Raw genomic sequence first — 18,235 nt, forward strand, 5'->3', positions numbered from 1 at the left:
AAACTAATCTTCCTTGATGTGTACTACTATTCTAGGAATTGAACTCGAACTTCTCTTAGTCAATCAAATTCTAAGACATTACCCTTGGCTAGACGTGACATTTAGTCACATCATTGCAGTATCATTGATTGAGAGACTCGGTCTATTGTGGTTGTGGGTCTTAAGGATCCTAGTCTATTCAAACTTGTTGACTCTAGTGATTCTCAAGAGCTTGCTATGGCAGCCCATTACTCCTCTATTAATACACTTTGGCATTAGTGATATGGGCACTTAAATGTGCACCATCTTTCTTAGCATTTATATCTTGTTATTGGATTGCCAAAGATTCTATAAGAACCCTCTATTGTTTTAACTTTGACAAATACTGCTGAAATTGTTTTTGTTTTGGATTGTTGTAAAAAAATTGTGTTTTCTTCGATATTTGTTTTTCTTTGAATTTTTCAACAATATATGGGAATGAAATATGAATGCAATAAAATAAATTAATTGCAATGCAATTAATCACTAGAAAATCTATTACATTATTCTTCCATGAAAATATTTAGATGCAAATATATTTGCAGCAATATTTATTGTAAATGATTTAAGGAACCTAGAAGTCTGCAAATGAATTGCTCTTGTAATCTTCTTGTGTAGATTGCAGCTTCCTCGTTGATGGAACCCTGATTTACAAAATCAGAGTCTCCATTTGTGTGAGTATATTTCTTCACAAATATTTGCCTCATGCATATTGCTGTATGCCAATAGTGATGCATCTACATATGATCAATATAATATGGAATGGAGTTATCTGGAAGTGAACATGACATGGCAGATAGAAAATCAGGAGCAGACAGAAATCTGCTGAGAGAAGAATAATAAATATAATGATGGGAAGTTTGGAAGTTTGTGTAACTTGGAACTTATATTTTCTAAACTTTGAATATTCTTCAATGTGAGATATTCTGAACGGAATTCTGAAAGGTTTGGATGATCAGCCACCAGAGGCATCAGTGGGGAGATTATTGCCTTCTGCAATTTCTTGCACTGCCTTAGTTCAACCAAGTTACATCTCCAAGATGTTGAAGCCTTTCTATTTCTGGACGGTTATAATAACATATCATAGACATCTACAGTGATGTTCTATTTTCTGATTCTTGCACCTTCCTCATCTTGTTACCTATTCATGCAGAGGTAATGGGTTGGATGCTCTCATAAATGACAGCTCAAAAGGGAAGGACACTATTCATACTTGGCACAATATTTATCATCCAAGCATGAGTTTTTCTTTCCCGTCAAATGCAAGATGCCGCTATTTGGGTCCATGGAAGATTGGCTCAATAACGATATTTGTGGCAGTTTTGGATTATTAAATAGATGCACTCAAAATAAATAAATGATTTTCTGAATCAGGGAAAGCATCAGTATTAACGTTTTAGCATTAGTAGAAGTAAATGATGCCTATCTGATATACTAATCTGTGTTTATGTTTCCAGATAAATGTTCATTACAGTCATTTATATATGTGTATGTATATGTATATTGTTTGGATTAAACCAATGACATTATTGGCTGAGAGAACATCGACTGATTGTGTTATACATCAGCGAAGATCATAATATGTATGTATGAGTGTATTTATGTATGTCTATGACTTACATAAGCTACGGGACATGACCTTGTTGTAGCCTTTGTTGGATTGAGTTTATTAAAGCTACCTCATTGATGACAAATTGTCCTTAAGATAAGTATATTGTATATATAATATATATATATATATATATGATATATGTAATGTAATATTTATTATGCATTATATATTATTATATAATAATAATATTATATTATATTACATATATGGTTAATATATTAATATTATATATATGTTAAAAGTGAGTTATACATATAGTTATTTATAAACTAAATGGTGATTAACTTTAGAGACATGTCTCCTCCTCTCATATTTATATAAGATCCAAATCTGCATTTGAAAATCATCAATTTACAATGGCAATGAACATACATTTGCAGAAACAATCTTAGTTACTTCAACAATCACAAAGTTAAGGTTTGGTCTTTTCTTCACCATAGCATTCGTTACGTGTTGAAGCCATGCTCCCAAATAACCCAATGTCCAAAGTTGCACAGTGGTTGGAGGCCTTTGAAAGTTACATATGCCGAGAAATGTTTGTGTTGAAGAAATTGGTATTTCACGCAGTTCATGAGTTGTCTTTCATCCACAATAATGGAGAACTATGCAGCTATATCTTCCAGAACTGCCAAAGCAAAGGACTTTTGTCTATTATCAGCCTTGTTTAATCATTGGTATCTAATGGTTGTTGTTGTTGTAGGATAAAGAATCACCATGGAGGCACAGAGTTCGAACCAAGCCATCACAACGATGAAGGAGTTTCCAAATAAAGCAGTGATGAGGGTTCATAAAGACGAGGCGGCAATCTGCAGGAGTAGTTTTGGAGAATTATATTATCGTACCCGATGAAGAAATCACACAATGAATGAAGATTCATGCCGAGGCAAGAAACAACTGAAGAATAGGGAGGTGGATGCTCGTGTAAAGTCTTTGAGTGGTTTAGAAATGTTCTGCACAAGGATTGTTCAGGTTCAAAAGATTGTTTGGTTCCCATTGAGAGACAAGCAAATCATCAATTTGTTATTTCTTTCCTCGTGTTAGGAGATATCGATATGCACGCGAATTAGAGGTTGGTGGGTATTATTGTGGCTATCCGAGGAAATCGTGGATGGAGATGATTCAATAGTTTATAGAAAATGAAGAGGCCCGATGAATGTATAGATGATGGTGTGTGCGAGGATGATTGCGTTGCTTTTTAAAGGATCCAAAGGCATATCGTCAATATAAAGGATCAAATATATTTGGGTCTATTATCTTCCACCAACACCACCTGATTTGGTAGTAGCAAGTATTATGCCACCAACTAAAGCATTGATCAATGAGTTAAGAGCGATTAGTTTCTTGTTATCAAGGGTCATGATGTTTTGAAGAGACAACCGATGCCTCTTCTTCTATAAATATGAGATGCAAAACCAAAGTCAAAGATATACATAATTCATATTCCTACAAATTTTTACATACCCAAGTTATATATATGCTCTATGATATATTTTATTCTTTCATTGGTAAAGAAATGATTTTTGGAACTAAGCTTGTGAATTCGGATTATTGAGTAAATATATTTATGCAATTCTAGAGTCAAACTGCATTGGATGGATCATTCGTAACGAGTGTCTCCAGTACAATTTTATTTCTGGCATGATCAGTAAGAAATATATATTTTATTTGCATGAAGCTTTAGAGTTAAGATATTATATAGTTTTGTCCTTTATAATTATTATTTTAATTTTATAAATAATTTATATGATAGATAAGTGGACAAGATCAATTATAGCGTTTTAAAATCGAACATCATAGATATTGAGAAATATTTAATTGTTTCTAAATCTATGTTTGGTTTGTCTCTGAATCACAAAAGTTAAAATACATTCTAGACTATTTTAAAATTGTGTCCATATATTTGATCTATCGCATCTTGATTACTAAATTGTTTATAATTGATGTGCACAAAGTTTTATAAAGTTGTACGTTTTAAACTTATAATACTAACTCTATCACCCTTCGGCGCTGGTCTTTATATTTTTCAAAATTCACAATCCATACGCTAGCAATTATTTCATATCTTTCCTTTGAAGAATTAATATATTCATTTGTTGCAATCATCTATAATAATTACTTTTATTTAAACACTCATATATTCATTATGCTTAATTCGTAAATTGCAAGTTTGAAGTTTTTTATAATTCTTGTCCTTTGGGAAACTTTCAATACATTCGCATTCTAACCAATCGGCTATAAGCATCATGGGCTTAAGTGTTTTGTTCAGGATCAAGTACACTCACTTTGGTTTTGCAGAGCCAGAAGCACAAGGGATTTGGATCGCAGCGATCAGTCCCGTCAAGTTGGCCATAACCAGTTGGATATCCCAGTATTGAGTTGGCAAGACTCCTAAGATTCCAATCTGCGATTTTGGGAACCAACACTCGTATTGATGTGTTCAAGATCACTCTAATTCCAATGATAATTAACACCATAACTGCAAATAACAAGTGCCGACCCTCTAATGCAGGCACCAACTACATATATTCAAATGTTGGCTCTTCTCCCTTAACACTACTTTTACCAATAATGTCACCCCTCCTTTAAGTCTAGGCAGCCTCTTAAAAGACTAACACAGCTCTTAGTGATGCTGCAATCTACAAGAACTATCCACCCATGAGTCTTAAGTAAATTCCTTAACAAAAAACACCAAATCTACTTTGGCATTCGATCACTTTGGAGGTCATTCAGAGCCTCTGATTGACTCCATAACTAAGGCACAATTCATTGGTCTAAAAAACCAATTCAAAGTTCTTGAAAATTTGAGAATTGTCAGTTCTTCAGACCCTAGAATTTTGAAAATCTTTGGTTCTCAACAACATAATTCACAATTTCACATGCATAGAATGAATCTTTTTCTTCCTTTGAAGGCATTTCTAAATCTCCAAATACAAATTGAGCTTGAAGCTTGAAGCTTATACCCCATATAACTCAACATATGAGCTTTAATTGCAAGTTTGACGTATAATATTTCATTATATTACCCTCCATTCCTTCTCAACCCAAATCGGCCAGTAGCTTGAAACTCACTTCACATAACTTTGCATTTCAAAGTTTGAATTATAATAAATTATTATAATTCCCTCCAAAACATTGGTATCACATTAACTTATATCCATACTATTAATATAAGCTTTTAAAATAGTCATTAATTAAGTGAAACTTAATTAATGATTGTGACCCAAAAAAATAGCTCATTTAATCCTTCAATTGATTCATTCAAAATTAATGTGCTCCCATCCTAAGTCTAACGCCAATGTACCCTTGCCAAAAATAGCTCTGATCATAATTTAACTTACTATACATAGTAAGTCCCAAATTGGTCCCCTACCAAAGTCCCCATAGCTCCATGCTACTAACAATTTTTTAGATGCCCTTCTCAAAATAATAACCCTGACTTCCCCAAAAATAGTAACATACTAAAATAGTAAGTATGCCAATATGGCTCAAACGAAGAGCAATCCCGAACACCCTTGTTCACTAAAGTGGGAAAATAGCCTTAGGGTCGACCAACTAAGACCTTCTAACCAATTGATTAGCCTACGAAGGTCACAAATAGGCTAATCCTCACTACAACTCTATGTGAACTAAAATGGGGACATTACAGATTCAAACATAGGAACTTGGAGTTTGCGAAGCATGTCAGGCTGGGAAGCAGTATCACACTCCGTTTTCAAATGGCAACTCCTAGAGAGCTTCTAAGGTATTACAACTAATCCATGTTGATATTTGTGACCTATGGCCAGTCCTGTTACTAGGTCCAAGTATTTTTTACTTTTTGTTGATAATTTTAGTCATGAAATGTGGGTCTATTTTATTCATAAAAAGTTAGAGGTTTTTTTTTTGTTTCTAAAGTTCAAAGCATCTGTAATTTTGTAGAAATAGGGTTTGGTCAACATATTGTTACTCTTAGAACTGCCAATAAGGGAGAATATTGTTCTTGAGCCTTCTCCCATTTCTGTGAACATGGCATAAAGTGCCAATTAACATCTTACACCACTCAACAAAACGTTGTTGAGCATAGAAATCACACAACTACCAAAATGGCACAATCTATGCTTGAACACAACAGTGTTCCAAAGAAATTTTTGGCTGAAGCAGTCCACACTACCGTCTATCTTCTCAACCACTCTCCTACAGTGGTTCTCAAGAAGCAGACTCCAAAAGAAGCCTAATCAGATCATAAGCCCAGAATAAGACATCTCAAACTTTTTGGCTCCACTTCTTTTGTTAGGATTCCTAATGCTAAACGCACCAAGTTAGATGCCAAGAGCTAGAAGCTCATGCCAATCAGTTACAATATTAATCACAAAGCCTATCGGCTGATTAACATTGAGACTAGTCATCTCATCTTTAGTCTTGGTGTGGTCCTTAACAAGGAACAAGGGTCATTTTAGCTCCCTCTCCTCTAGTTATGGATTCAAACCATTAGTCTCTCAAGGCTCAAGATTTGGATGTTAGTCTTCCATTAGGTCCACCTATCCCTGCCTCTCCACCAGTTCCTTCTCTTGTAGGCTCACCTAGATATGCAGCTAAACAACCTATTTTTCCTCAAGATTCATCTGATTTTTTGTTTGACGATGATGATCCTATTGCACCTCCTGCACCTCCTACTTCTGATGTTGGTACTTCTACTCTCTGGCCTAAAAGATGGGCTAAGACGATTGACGATCTTCATGATGATGAGCTCATCAAGGGTAGAACTGCTTAGAAGAAGAGAAAACCTTCTATTTAGTAATTTTTTCTCTCATGGCTAGCATTCATTGTGTATGAGCCTCAAACATACACAGAGCATGGGTGGAAAGAAGCTACGAAAACCGAGCATAATAGTCTGATGAAAAATAATGCTTGGGTTCTGTTAGATCTTCCTTCAAGAATGAAATTTATTAGATGCAAATGGATCTACAAAGTCAAATACAAGATTGATAGTACTTTAAACTAGTACAAGGCTCATCTCATTGCTCAAGGCTTCTCTCACCATGAACAAATTGATTATGAGAATTTTTCTCTGATAGCAAAGATGGGCCCCATCAAATTAGCCCTACCAATGGTAGCTTAGTGTAATTGGAAGGTCCATCAAATGGACATCAAAATTGCCTTCCTAAATGGTGATTTACATGAAGAGGTGTACATGACACAACCTCTTGGATTCAAGGTTGTTAGTAAATGCCAAGTACTTAAATAGGTGAAACAACTCTCTGGCCTCAAACAAACTCCTTGGGCATGGTAAATGAAAATTGATAAGTACCTTGTAGATCAAGGTTTCCAGAGGGGTCCTTCTGACTCAAATTTGTATGTCAAGTCTACTAGGAGTGACATCATCCTTTTGGTAATTTATGTTGATGATTTGATTATCACTAGTAGTTCAACATCTTTGATTCAAGAAATCAAAAAGAATTTACACCAATCTATTTTGGTGGTATTGGATATTTCCAATTTTCTCCCTTATAAAATTAGATTGGAAGAACAATTAGATTGCAACATTATACTGTTCGAGTCTAGGTATTTTCCTAGCTATGAATTTATTATAGTAGAAAGCACCACCAAAGCACCGAAAACAAAAACTTATCATGCCAAGAAGTTATTGATTCTTAAAAATAAAGCCAACCTACTATAAATAGATATCCTCTCCAAGAATCTTGATAAGATAAGATAAGATAAGATTATTAATGTCCAACAAAAGACCACAAAAGCTCTATGGGACTAAGAGTTTACAACCAAAACGTTGACAACAGCAGTAGCACCAAACGATGTCCGAGAAAAACACCAAAAGTTGGAAATCACTACAAAAAGTGGTATAAGCATTCTCAAACCAAACTGACCTCACAAGCAATGCCAAATTACCCCTTAGAAGAGACAAACACCCGCTAAGAATAGCAAAGCCAAGTACAATAGTAGAGAACCCTAAATGAAGACATTACATAAATCTTATGTCAAGCTTCATGATCACATTTGGCATTAAGTCCTTGCAAAATAATATGGCTCCTTGTTTGGAGTTTGGGTAATTGTCGTGGCCATCAAATTTCTCAATTATAACCATGTTGCTTGAAATAGAATCTATTGATACTCGGTTTTTCTCTAACTCTTCTCTAACATGTTCACATAGTACAATGTCACATAGCTACCTGAAGTATTAAGTTCATATTCTCTTTGGTTTTGGTCTCAATTGGTTTTTGGATTAGATGGCCCATGCTTCTATCATGCATCAACGTCAATAGTTATTGTCAACTTCCACTTCTGCATGACTCAATATATTAAAGGAAACAATGCATGAAGTGTTTACTACTGATTGATATACCACAAGGAATACTAATTGTAGAGAAAAATTGTACTTACATAACATGAATGATGATGAGTAATTTTATAGCATATGAAGTACATAGTACAGTACATGAGAGTATTTACGCCATTTACTTGCCACAAAAACTCGCCAAGTCTTTGGCAAAAACTTGGCAGCAAAAGAATATAATGCCTGGGATGAAAAAGAAAAACTTGTTCTAAGCTCATTGACTGATTCTTTTGCTACTCTAGTGAAAAAATACTCTCCCAACCATCAACGAGGTCGTTTGCAGCAATTTTGCGCTGAGTGAATACTTGTAGTTCATCCAATTATAAGTGCAATTGGAGCTTGTTCAAGACCATCAGCGTGAAGAAGACAAATACGTTAGCTCAGACACACCTCAATGACCTTTTCTTTGTGCAATATAATCTTCAGTTGCACACAAGGAAAGTAGAGAAATATTAAGTGTCCAACTAATTTGATGATATAGATCTTTACATTGATTGGACAGCGCAGGAGCAGCCTTGATTGTTTGTTGAGGATGACATCTATGATTTGGAGAGGCAGGCTATGCAGGAGGGGTGTAGATTTGGATTCACATTGGATGACACTAAGGAGGATAAGGTTGATGATGATAAGGAGTTATTGCTAGTATCAACAGCATCTACGTCCAGGATGGAGGTTGAGCCACAACCTATTATCCCAAGTGAGGAGGTGCAGCCACAATAGACTCTTGAGACTAGACCCTCTAGTTCTAACTCTCTCTTAGTTTTTACTAGAGCTGGGAAAAGGAAGATGCAAAATGTTTGAATGTTCTATTTACTTTTAGTTTTACATAAACAATTTGCTATTTTAATTTTGCTTCACACTATCAAGCAACAGCAATCAGTATTCCACGAGTATGTCATTTTGTAACCAATTTGCATTCAAATCAATCGAATGTATCTAGACTTGGCTTGTTTCTTTTATGTACTCATTTATTGACACATTGGATCTTCATTGAATTTTGCAAAAAATGCATTTCTAATTAAATTTAAGCCAAGATTTCACCAAGTTTTTTTTTTTCCAGCCTTGTTGAGGTTTTTCTTTTGGCAATTTTTTCAACTGTGGTACAATGATTGAGTTTGGTACAAGGAGAATGTATTACAATGACAAACCTGCATTGATATTGGACATGCTATTTGTATGACCAATGATTTCTTTAGGACAACTTTAAAACCCAGCTTTCACTACTAAAACTTAAGTATGGTAGCTAAGTTGACAATGCATTGCTCAACAACACAACCAAGTCAGCCATGAAACAAGAACTTTACTACTGAGAGTTGAACACAGCAATCTTCAAGCATAAACTGTGTGAATTGGACATCAAGAATCAACAGGACAACATTTTTATTTTAAAAAGTATGATAATTTATCCCACACTTGTCCAAATTAGGTGGCCCCAAATTTGATTTCCTTGTGTTGTAATAAAGTACTTAATGTTAAATTTATGGTCATTTAGGAATATTTAGTCTATTTAGGTGGTTTCTAATTTCTCAGTTCGTTGTTTTAGTTGTTTAAGTATGTTTCAATTTCTATTTACGAAACTTTTTTCATTATTTCTCTATATAAGGAGAGTACGTCTCCATTTGTACTCACTAAATTATTGAACGGTGAAATAACATAACATCTTGGTGACAAGAATGATTGTACATTGATGTGTCTAATGGCAGGCATAACATTAGACAACAACTTATGTCCCAAGGGTCACACATGTTTATTCGTCAAAACAGCCTTGGTATGTCATTCAATGGATAGCTTTATAGCTTTATTACGTCATTCAAGTGAGTGCAGGAAGATGCATAACCACCAAAATTCATCTGCAATAAGGAACATGTACCAGGATCTCCATGATCACCTCCCCCAACAACCCAATCTCTTCCACATATGTCATTCATGTTAGAACCCAAACCTACAAAGAAAAAATACTAGAGTCAAGTTGTGAGTGCAGTATGCAATTCATTCCTATTAAAACAAATGCTGTGAGAGCCAATAAACTACAAAAATTCTTGAACCATTCATTACCAGTGGGACCATTGTGTGCAAGCAATATAATGGAATGCCCATAAGGAGCTGTTAAAGCAGATTCGCATATTTTCCTTGCACTTTCATTCATATTCTTCACTCCGTACCTTCACAATGATAAAAATAATTTCAAAAATTAAGAAGCTTAATATATTACTATTGAATGTACTGATTCTTTAAGTCTCAAATTTGTTTTACAAGAATAGTAGAGAAAACAAAAATTATTATCACAGATATTCTCAAACCACATTATTGAACTTCAAGAATTGCCATATTCAAGAATGACTCGTAAACATATCCTTATTCCAAGCTTCAAACCTAATCATCGAAAATTTGTCGCAACTAAGTTATAAAAGATTGCTATCTTAAAAATTTACAAGTCCAATGCAAAATTACAAAAGTCTGTATAAAAGAGAAAATGTTGTCCAGTTTTCAAAGTTATTACACAACTATAATTGTCTCACATGATAACTGCCAACATTTTTCTCAATGATGCAAGGTACTCTAATTCACATATACATAAATTTTGTAATTAACACAAAACAACTAAGTCAATAATGAATATCATTGCGCAAAAACAAGCTTACAGAATTTTTCTCAGACATGAGATAATATATCATGATAAGTACATCAAATTGAGCAACTTGTCGAAATATCAAATAATAATGATCAGTGGTACCAACCTCGAACTCAACCAAGCCCAAATCAAGCTCAGACTAGGACTTGTTGGCCGGACTCGACAAGGACTCGACAATTAAAAACATATGAAATTCAAAGATTTTTAAGGATTTTAAGTTTTTTTAATGAATCATTAAATTAATATCAAATGCACAATTATTGAGATAAATAGAAGCTACTTTGCACACATCCACAACTTTTCATAGATCATGTAAGTATAAATGCGAATTTTTGAAAGAAATTATTTAAAGTTAAACTAAAAAAGTTAATAGAAATATAGTTTCACAGTCAAATGTCTATAATATTTATGTAATATGCAATCCATTGAATCAAAAGTTCAAAATATATCAAAATAAAGGCTCATGGTAGCCTATGTCATCCTACGACTACGCATAAGATAGGTCATGGAAAACTCTAGAGCCATCATCTCTCCTCGTGTTCTAGCCTCCTCCACTACCACTGCCTCTTAGTCCACCTAATCAACCCACTCCAAGTCTTCAACACTGAACAAAAGATCATCAACTTCCAACTTCAATTTGACCTCAAATAGCCAAGACAAGTTGTGCAAGATAACACAATTGAAGGCATGTTGAATCCTAAAATTTGGCTAAGCCTGAAATTTTTTGAAAACCCCCAAAATCTAGAATCTGCATTTTGACTCCTATGAAGCTGAAACCTATCTCAAACATCCTAATAGTATTTATACAAATATAACTTAAAGTATAAGAAAGAAAATAAATGCAACTTATACTTAAATGTTATATTTGTATAAATCCTCTTGCCACTAAGCTGAAAAACTTATTATTTTTCAATGTTACACAGGGACTTGCACCCCCTCCCAAACCTCGGAGTACCCGTCCCCGAGACATCCCCGCATCGGGTACTCACGTACCCAAGTACCCCCGCCTCTGCTATTTTGTAACCATGCTGCCACTAGTATGGGGACTTGGATTTCTATTTGACTTTTGTTTTTTGAATGTTACTATTGGGTATGTAATATGTTACTATGTTGAACGTCCAATGGTTCTAGTTCATGTTGCAATTTGGCTATGTTCAAGTATTTTAATTTGGTATGTTCTACTGAAACATCATTTCATAACAAGCATTTTAAGTTCTAAATGTATACTATACAACACTCCTCCCTGCCCCATCCTCCCCTTGCCACTGTCCCCCCACCGTCCCAAAAATGAGGCCCATTTTCCCCTCATTGTGAAAACTCGTTCCGACATCCCATCGTCTCGAAGTACCCTAGCACTAGGGTAACATTGTTATTTTTTGTTGGCTAATGGCACAGTCCTACTAGAAGGACTCGGCGAGTCAGCCAAGACTCGGCCAGGACTTGGCCAAGTCCAAGTGTTGAGGCAATATACCTCATTTTGCTCGGCTCACCTCAAGACTCGTCGAGTCCTGCCATCAAAAGGTCAATAGTCATATGAATCATAAAGAGATACTATGTGTCACTTGTGCCTCCTCATTCCCGCCCTTGAGTATAGCGAGTGAAACCTATGTCTCTCTAAATCTAATTTTAAATTTTCTTCTATAATGAAACATATAGGTTCCATTTTAAACTTTTACTGCCAAAAATCTTTTCAATGTCATTTCATTAGTTCCCTTCATGTTGTAGCTTGGCTGAAGTGCATATATGTTTTTTTATAGTTTCTTGCATGAATTGGAATTAAATCTGTTTTTATCTCTTTTGAATAAATTCCAGAGATGTATCTTCACAATAATGGCCACCATTTTCCAATTTTAATGCCCACAAACTTAGAAGTATGATAGGTTGTCATCCCTTCAAGCATTGATTGAGCACTGTCCACAGAAAAGTTACAAATAAATTACATTCAAATATTCTGCAATTAAAAATTGCATCCCTCTGATTTTTTAGTCACCCCAACAATGCTCTGTTAAAAAAATGTGCCTATGGATGTTGGGCATATGTCAATAGAATAGAAAAATGTCCATTTCAAAAGCTTTCGTAAACTGGGGAAGCCTATTTCTATAACAGAAAGCTCAAACATTTTCATTTATTTGAAAGTTCCTTATTTGCAAATCATTAAGGCAGACCTATTTCTAAAGTTTATTAGAGCATTCAAATTTATAATAAATTTCACAAGAGACAATTTAGGAATTTGTCAAAGGTTGGAATTGTAGTTGTTTCGATTAACAAACTTGCAATTATGGGACCAAATATTGCTTAGTTACCTTGGTTTTGTTAAACACACTTCAAACCAGACCTGGATTCGAACTAGTACCTAGTTAGGATACAGTTCACCTAGTGGTCCGGTTAGGGTTTAAAAATCTGACCCCAAGTTCAAACTGGTTCTTCTGTTGTTCGAACCTGGGCGAATTTGGCTTGCCCAGATCAAACAACATTCGAACTTGGTTGAACAATGCCCCACAGATGGCGGAAAAGTGCACTTTTTTTGCAATTTTTATAATGTTTTTAATTCCTTAACCCTAAAAGGTGTAAGTGAAAGGATTATGTTGGCTTCTAACTCTCATTTGTGGTGTGCAAGTAGGGTATTTTGTCTCGAGCAAAAGCAAACAAGTGGTTGAGCAAGAGTTTGGTTGTGCAAGGAGGAGTTCGAAGATTGGTTTGTGAGCTCTCTTGAAGTGCCTGTACCTCATTCCTACACCTTTGCAAGCTTACAATGAGTGGAAGAGGTAAGTTTGTATTCCATTTTCTTTTTGTTTTGTTTAAGCTTTTTATTTTTTAAATTTATCTTTCATTTTCAATAAGATCTAACCATTGTTTTCCTTAAACTTCCATTCTCAATATGTATACAATTTCTCGCCATAGGAAAAAGGACCTACAATGGGATCTACCTCTTCCTCAATAGGCAATACCCAACAAAGAATAGAATCCTATTCTGATTCTCCTTTGTGGAAGTATGTGGATATTGTACATACTCTTCCAGGAGGTGGTGCTTTCTGCTGGAAATGTCAAGGCTGTAATGTAGAAAGGAATAGTTCATCTTTTAATGTGGTGGGCCATTTGTGTGGATATCCTAGAAGAGGAGTCAAGAAATATCCTGGAAAAAAAATGCACTTGTGCCAAATTCAACAATATTAAAATGTATTCAAGAGCATGAGGAAGCAGAAAAGAGAGAAGAACGTAGGAAAAATACTATTGATGGCAGTAGGAATACAACTAAAAAAAACAAAGGGAATGAAATCCACCACAGATGTTGTGATAGAAGATCACCCCTTTTATACTAGCTTGATTGCCTTTCATTCTCAAAATGGAGCACCCCTTACACACAAAGGAAAGGGACCACTAGAAATTGCATTTCAAATTCAGAGTGGGGTAATTGCCGACATTGATATGACAAGATGCTTGTATGCAAATGGGCTATCTCTTAATCTTGTTTGCTCTCCATATTTGAAGGGGATGTTGAAAAGTGCTAATGAAGCTCCTACAAGTTATTCAGATCCAAGTTTTGAGAGAGTACAAACAACCTTGTTGGATCAAGAGCTCAAGTTGGTTGATGAGCAATTGAAGCCCATAAAAGATTCATGGATTAAGATAGGAGTAACAATTATTTCAGATGGGTGGAAAGATTCTAGAAATCGTCCATTGATCAATGTTTTGGCAAAGTCCTCTAAAGGGGCAATGTTTTTGAAAGCAATGGATTGTGAAGGGCAAATAAAAGATGGGCCATTTATTGCTAATATTCTCATCTCTACCATTGAAGAAGTGGATGCTAGAAATGTTGTCAAAGTTGTAACAGACAATGCAAAAAATTGTAAAGTTGTTGATTGAAGAGAGATTAGTTAGCATGAATGTTGATGGTATTCCTTTGGGGAAGTATCCTAAGTATTGGTGAGCATGTGGCAACATTGACATGTTGCATTCATGACTATGTCATTGATGTCAACATAGCAATAATTCTGTGAAGACTGATAGAGTAGCAAATAGAGATCAAGGTCATACGGAAAGATGTTTAATGTTTCGGTGATGCACGAGTAAGGACATGTTCCACACAGTGTCCTGATGATAGGGTTCAATGTGCGTAAAGTAAGTTGAAGACGTACAGAAGATATGCCTGATTTACAGTGAGCAGTACAGAGACAAAGTACCTCAAAAGTAGTTTCTGATGATTGCATTATATCTTCCAACAGAGATATAATTTGGAGATGCACAGTTAGATAGTAATAGAAAACAGTCTGATGGAGACATCAGCAAGTGTGCAAGCCCTAGTGTCACACGTGAGAAGTTGTATAGACTGTGAGCCTACAATGTTATTGTAATTATGAAATAGTTCATTATCTTATTATAATTAATTGGGAAAGCCTCAAGGCCAACTCAAAGAATTATTCTGAAGATACGGTATAAAGGAAAGATGTTTTCCTTGTTTGTAAAAAGAGTGATCAAGTATTGAAAGTGAAGTAATCAAGGAAGTGTGAAAAGGAGCGGAGTGTTTGGTAAATGCGAGTAAGCAATCCAAGGGCTTATTGGATGCGAAGTTGATGATCTGGTATCAAGATCAGAAGGAGCAAAAGTCCGGTTGACAGGACAGATAAAGAGGAAGGAGTATTATAGTTCAATTCTATTATTCTGCAAGGAATAATACAGAAATCATTTGGACAGTGGGTTCATTGGTCTTGCCCTTGAAGTTGTTTGGACATTGAGTCCATCTGCCTTCTACAACTCCTAACAAGGTTGGAATCTCCTAATAGGGATTCAAAGTCTCCTAACAAGGACTAATATGTACTAAATGTTTTCATAAACTCCTAGCAGGGTCCATCCTCTAACAAGAAATATTTATATTTGTAATGAACTATCCTTAGATTTCTTTTGTGCCAATGCTTATGTAAATCTGGAGTGTTAATTTCGTCAAACAATTTGCAGCCCTTTTGAAGTAACCTTAAATTCTTGAACTGATTACTGTTATGTGAGATTCAGAGGGCTATGAAGGAAAGCATAAAATCATGAGGTAAAATAGTTTTGGAAGCAAACCCAAGAATGAACAATCTAAGGGGTGACTCAATTCTGTATTGTAAAATTTAATATCAAAACTTTAAAAGTTACCACAGTTTAAGAATAGTATTTCTCAGCCTTTAAAATTTGAATGTGGCCCCAAATATATTTTGATATTCAAAAATAAATGGAGGAATATTAATTCCATTCACATACGATGCACAAAATGGATGTTAAGAGCATGGCGTTACAGACCTCTTATCAAGCTGGGACTGCTAGTAATGAAACTCGCCATATGGAGCCAACTGTGTTAACCACCAATAATGTCGTAGACCCAGTCACTAGTTCATTTCCCACTCTACATTCATTTCCTGTCTCCTCCAATAACATGGACCCGTAGTAATCTCCTTCATGGTTTTAAGAAACCTGACCCGTCAAGAGAGCTATGCATTATAAACTAGGCGTGAATGTTTAACTGTCCGCCCACGTCCTCAAACTGTACACCCACGATACCTGTTACTGGAAGTGTCAAGGGCAACTTGGAATTTCAAAGCTCGATATTCAAACTATGCTCTGTCCCGCGTGAAAATACACCTTCATTTATAAACGTCTAGCAGTGGTCTTAACCAGAATGGGCTCTCAGCTTGAAACTACTGCAATGTCAATCGAATGGCACGCTATTGTCTGGCAAAACTACCAATACACCTGCACTCCAGTTATCTCGACCTGCTAAGAGTTTTCCATACACCTGTGTGAAAATGCGTAGACCCAATCTGTATTCTAGTCGCCTGAACTTCCAGCTTTCCACATCAAAGTTGCCTGTGTATTAATCGTTCCAAATAGGATTTCTATGCAATGTCCAACCACAAACTCCTTCCATAACCCGATAAGGAACTTTGCTAATGATATTTGTTAATAAACACTAGTTGATAAATCGAATGCCTTTGATAACATCTGCACTTACTTCATGTTTAAAACTACAATTTACTGAACTTGTCGACTTCTGCCCAGTTCCACTACAAATAGTGAAGAAAGGAGGTTGGGGTAACGTCCAACTCCTTAGAATGTTTCCAGACTTACAGGGTTTTCGTCCTCCTAGTCTAAAACCCAGTCACAATAACCAGAATTCAAGAGCTTTCTTTTCATAAATTCTTCTTATGTGTTAATCCCAATGCAACCTCGTATATATATAGCCTCGGAATGAGGGGAAAGTACAAAATGCAAGGAATGTGAGATTAAATGTCATTTTCATCCTGTAGTCACTTAAAGCTATTTATAAAGTAAATAACTTTAAAACATTAAAGTGACTTAGCTCTGCTCCTTTTAATAAAGTTCTAGAATAAGTTAAATTAAATTCCCCATTGTGACTGAAGAGCATCCTGCTTGAAATCGTTATTAATCTATCCGAATGTGGAGATAGATTAATTCTGTCACCCGGAACTAAAATTGAGAAGGGGACATGACAATCCTCCCTTCCTAGGATTGCTTGCCCTCAAGCAATCTCAATGCTGGTTGCTGCAATATGGACTTGCCTTCCCAAGTGGCATCCTTATAAGGCAAGTCTTTCCACCGGATCAAATATTCCCTGACAGTTTTGTTACGGAGCTTCCTCTCCCTAGTCTCAATCACCTCCTCCGGTACAAAAATAAGTTTACCCCCTTCATCAAGTGGAGGCAAACTCTCTGAAGGCACAATTTGCAGGCCCACTGCCTTTTTGAGGCACGAGGCATGAAAGACATTGTGGATCCGGCTGTCACTCGATAACTCTAGCTCATATGCAACTTTCACTATCCTCTTGTTGATACAATAAGGTCCATAAAATCTGGGCTTGAGTTTCTTAGAGCCACTTTTCTTTAAGGAACTCTGTCTATATGGCTGGAGACGAAGGAAAACTCTATCGCCCACCTCAAAACTCCGTTCGGTGCAATGTCGATCAGCGCATAGCTTCTGTTTATTCTGAGCCTACTGAATATTATCCCTAAGAGCTCTGAGGATATCTTGTTGGTCCGTTATCCAATCTTTGGCCAAGGGTGCCTAACTATTCGGTAATACCAAATCAATAAAAGAAAGGGCCTCATAACCATAAAGAGCATGGAAGGGTGTCATCCGAATGGACAGATGGTAGGTGGTGTTATAACAATACTCTCCCAAATACAGCCACTTGACCCATGCCCTCTGTTGTCCTGCAATGTAGTTCCTCAAGTAACCTTCCACCCACTTATTCACTATCTCGGTCTGGCCATCAGTCTGTGGATGATAACTTGTGCTAGGAGTTAATTCTGCACGAGTCAATCCAAAAATCTCCTGTCAAAAGGTACTGAGAAACCTACTGTCTCTTTCAGTCACAATGGTTTTGCGTAATCCATGGAGCTGGAAAATCTCTTATTCAGCTACCTGGGAAGCTGACCAGTCTGCGCCTATCACGAAGAAATGTGCGTACTTGGTCAACCTGTCCACCACTACAAAGATGTAGTCCCTACCCTGGACCCTCGACAAACCAGTGATGAATCCATAGAAATGCTCTCCCATCTCTGAGCTCGAATAAGGAGAGGCTGAAGTAATCCTGCAGGAAAACCTTGTTCGGACTTGTTCTGCTAACAAGTCTGGCACTCTCTGACATGCT

General features: G+C 36.0%; 1 protein-coding gene across 2 annotated transcripts in view; it reads right to left on the reverse strand.

The window, feature by feature from the left end:
* The window catches only part of LOC149557485 (Calcineurin-like metallo-phosphoesterase superfamily protein), a 146,377-nt gene that overhangs the window by 24,442 nt on the left and 103,700 nt on the right, over positions 1 to 18,235 (reverse strand). For both annotated transcript variants that reach the window (XM_089832136.1, XM_089832138.1), the window contains 2 exons: positions 10,014 to 10,120; positions 9,829 to 9,900 (listed from right to left, as the gene is read on the reverse strand). In XM_089832136.1, the coding sequence (XP_089688262.1) occupies positions 9,829 to 9,900; positions 10,014 to 10,120 (179 nt within the window). The remainder of the gene's footprint in view (positions 1 to 9,828; positions 9,901 to 10,013; positions 10,121 to 18,235) is intronic.

This window comes from Cupressus sempervirens, chromosome 5, assembly GCF_028749045.1.
Source record: "Cupressus sempervirens isolate cs-2001-9-10 chromosome 5, ASM2874904v1, whole genome shotgun sequence".
Lineage (NCBI taxonomy): Eukaryota > Viridiplantae > Streptophyta > Pinopsida > Cupressales > Cupressaceae > Cupressus > Cupressus sempervirens.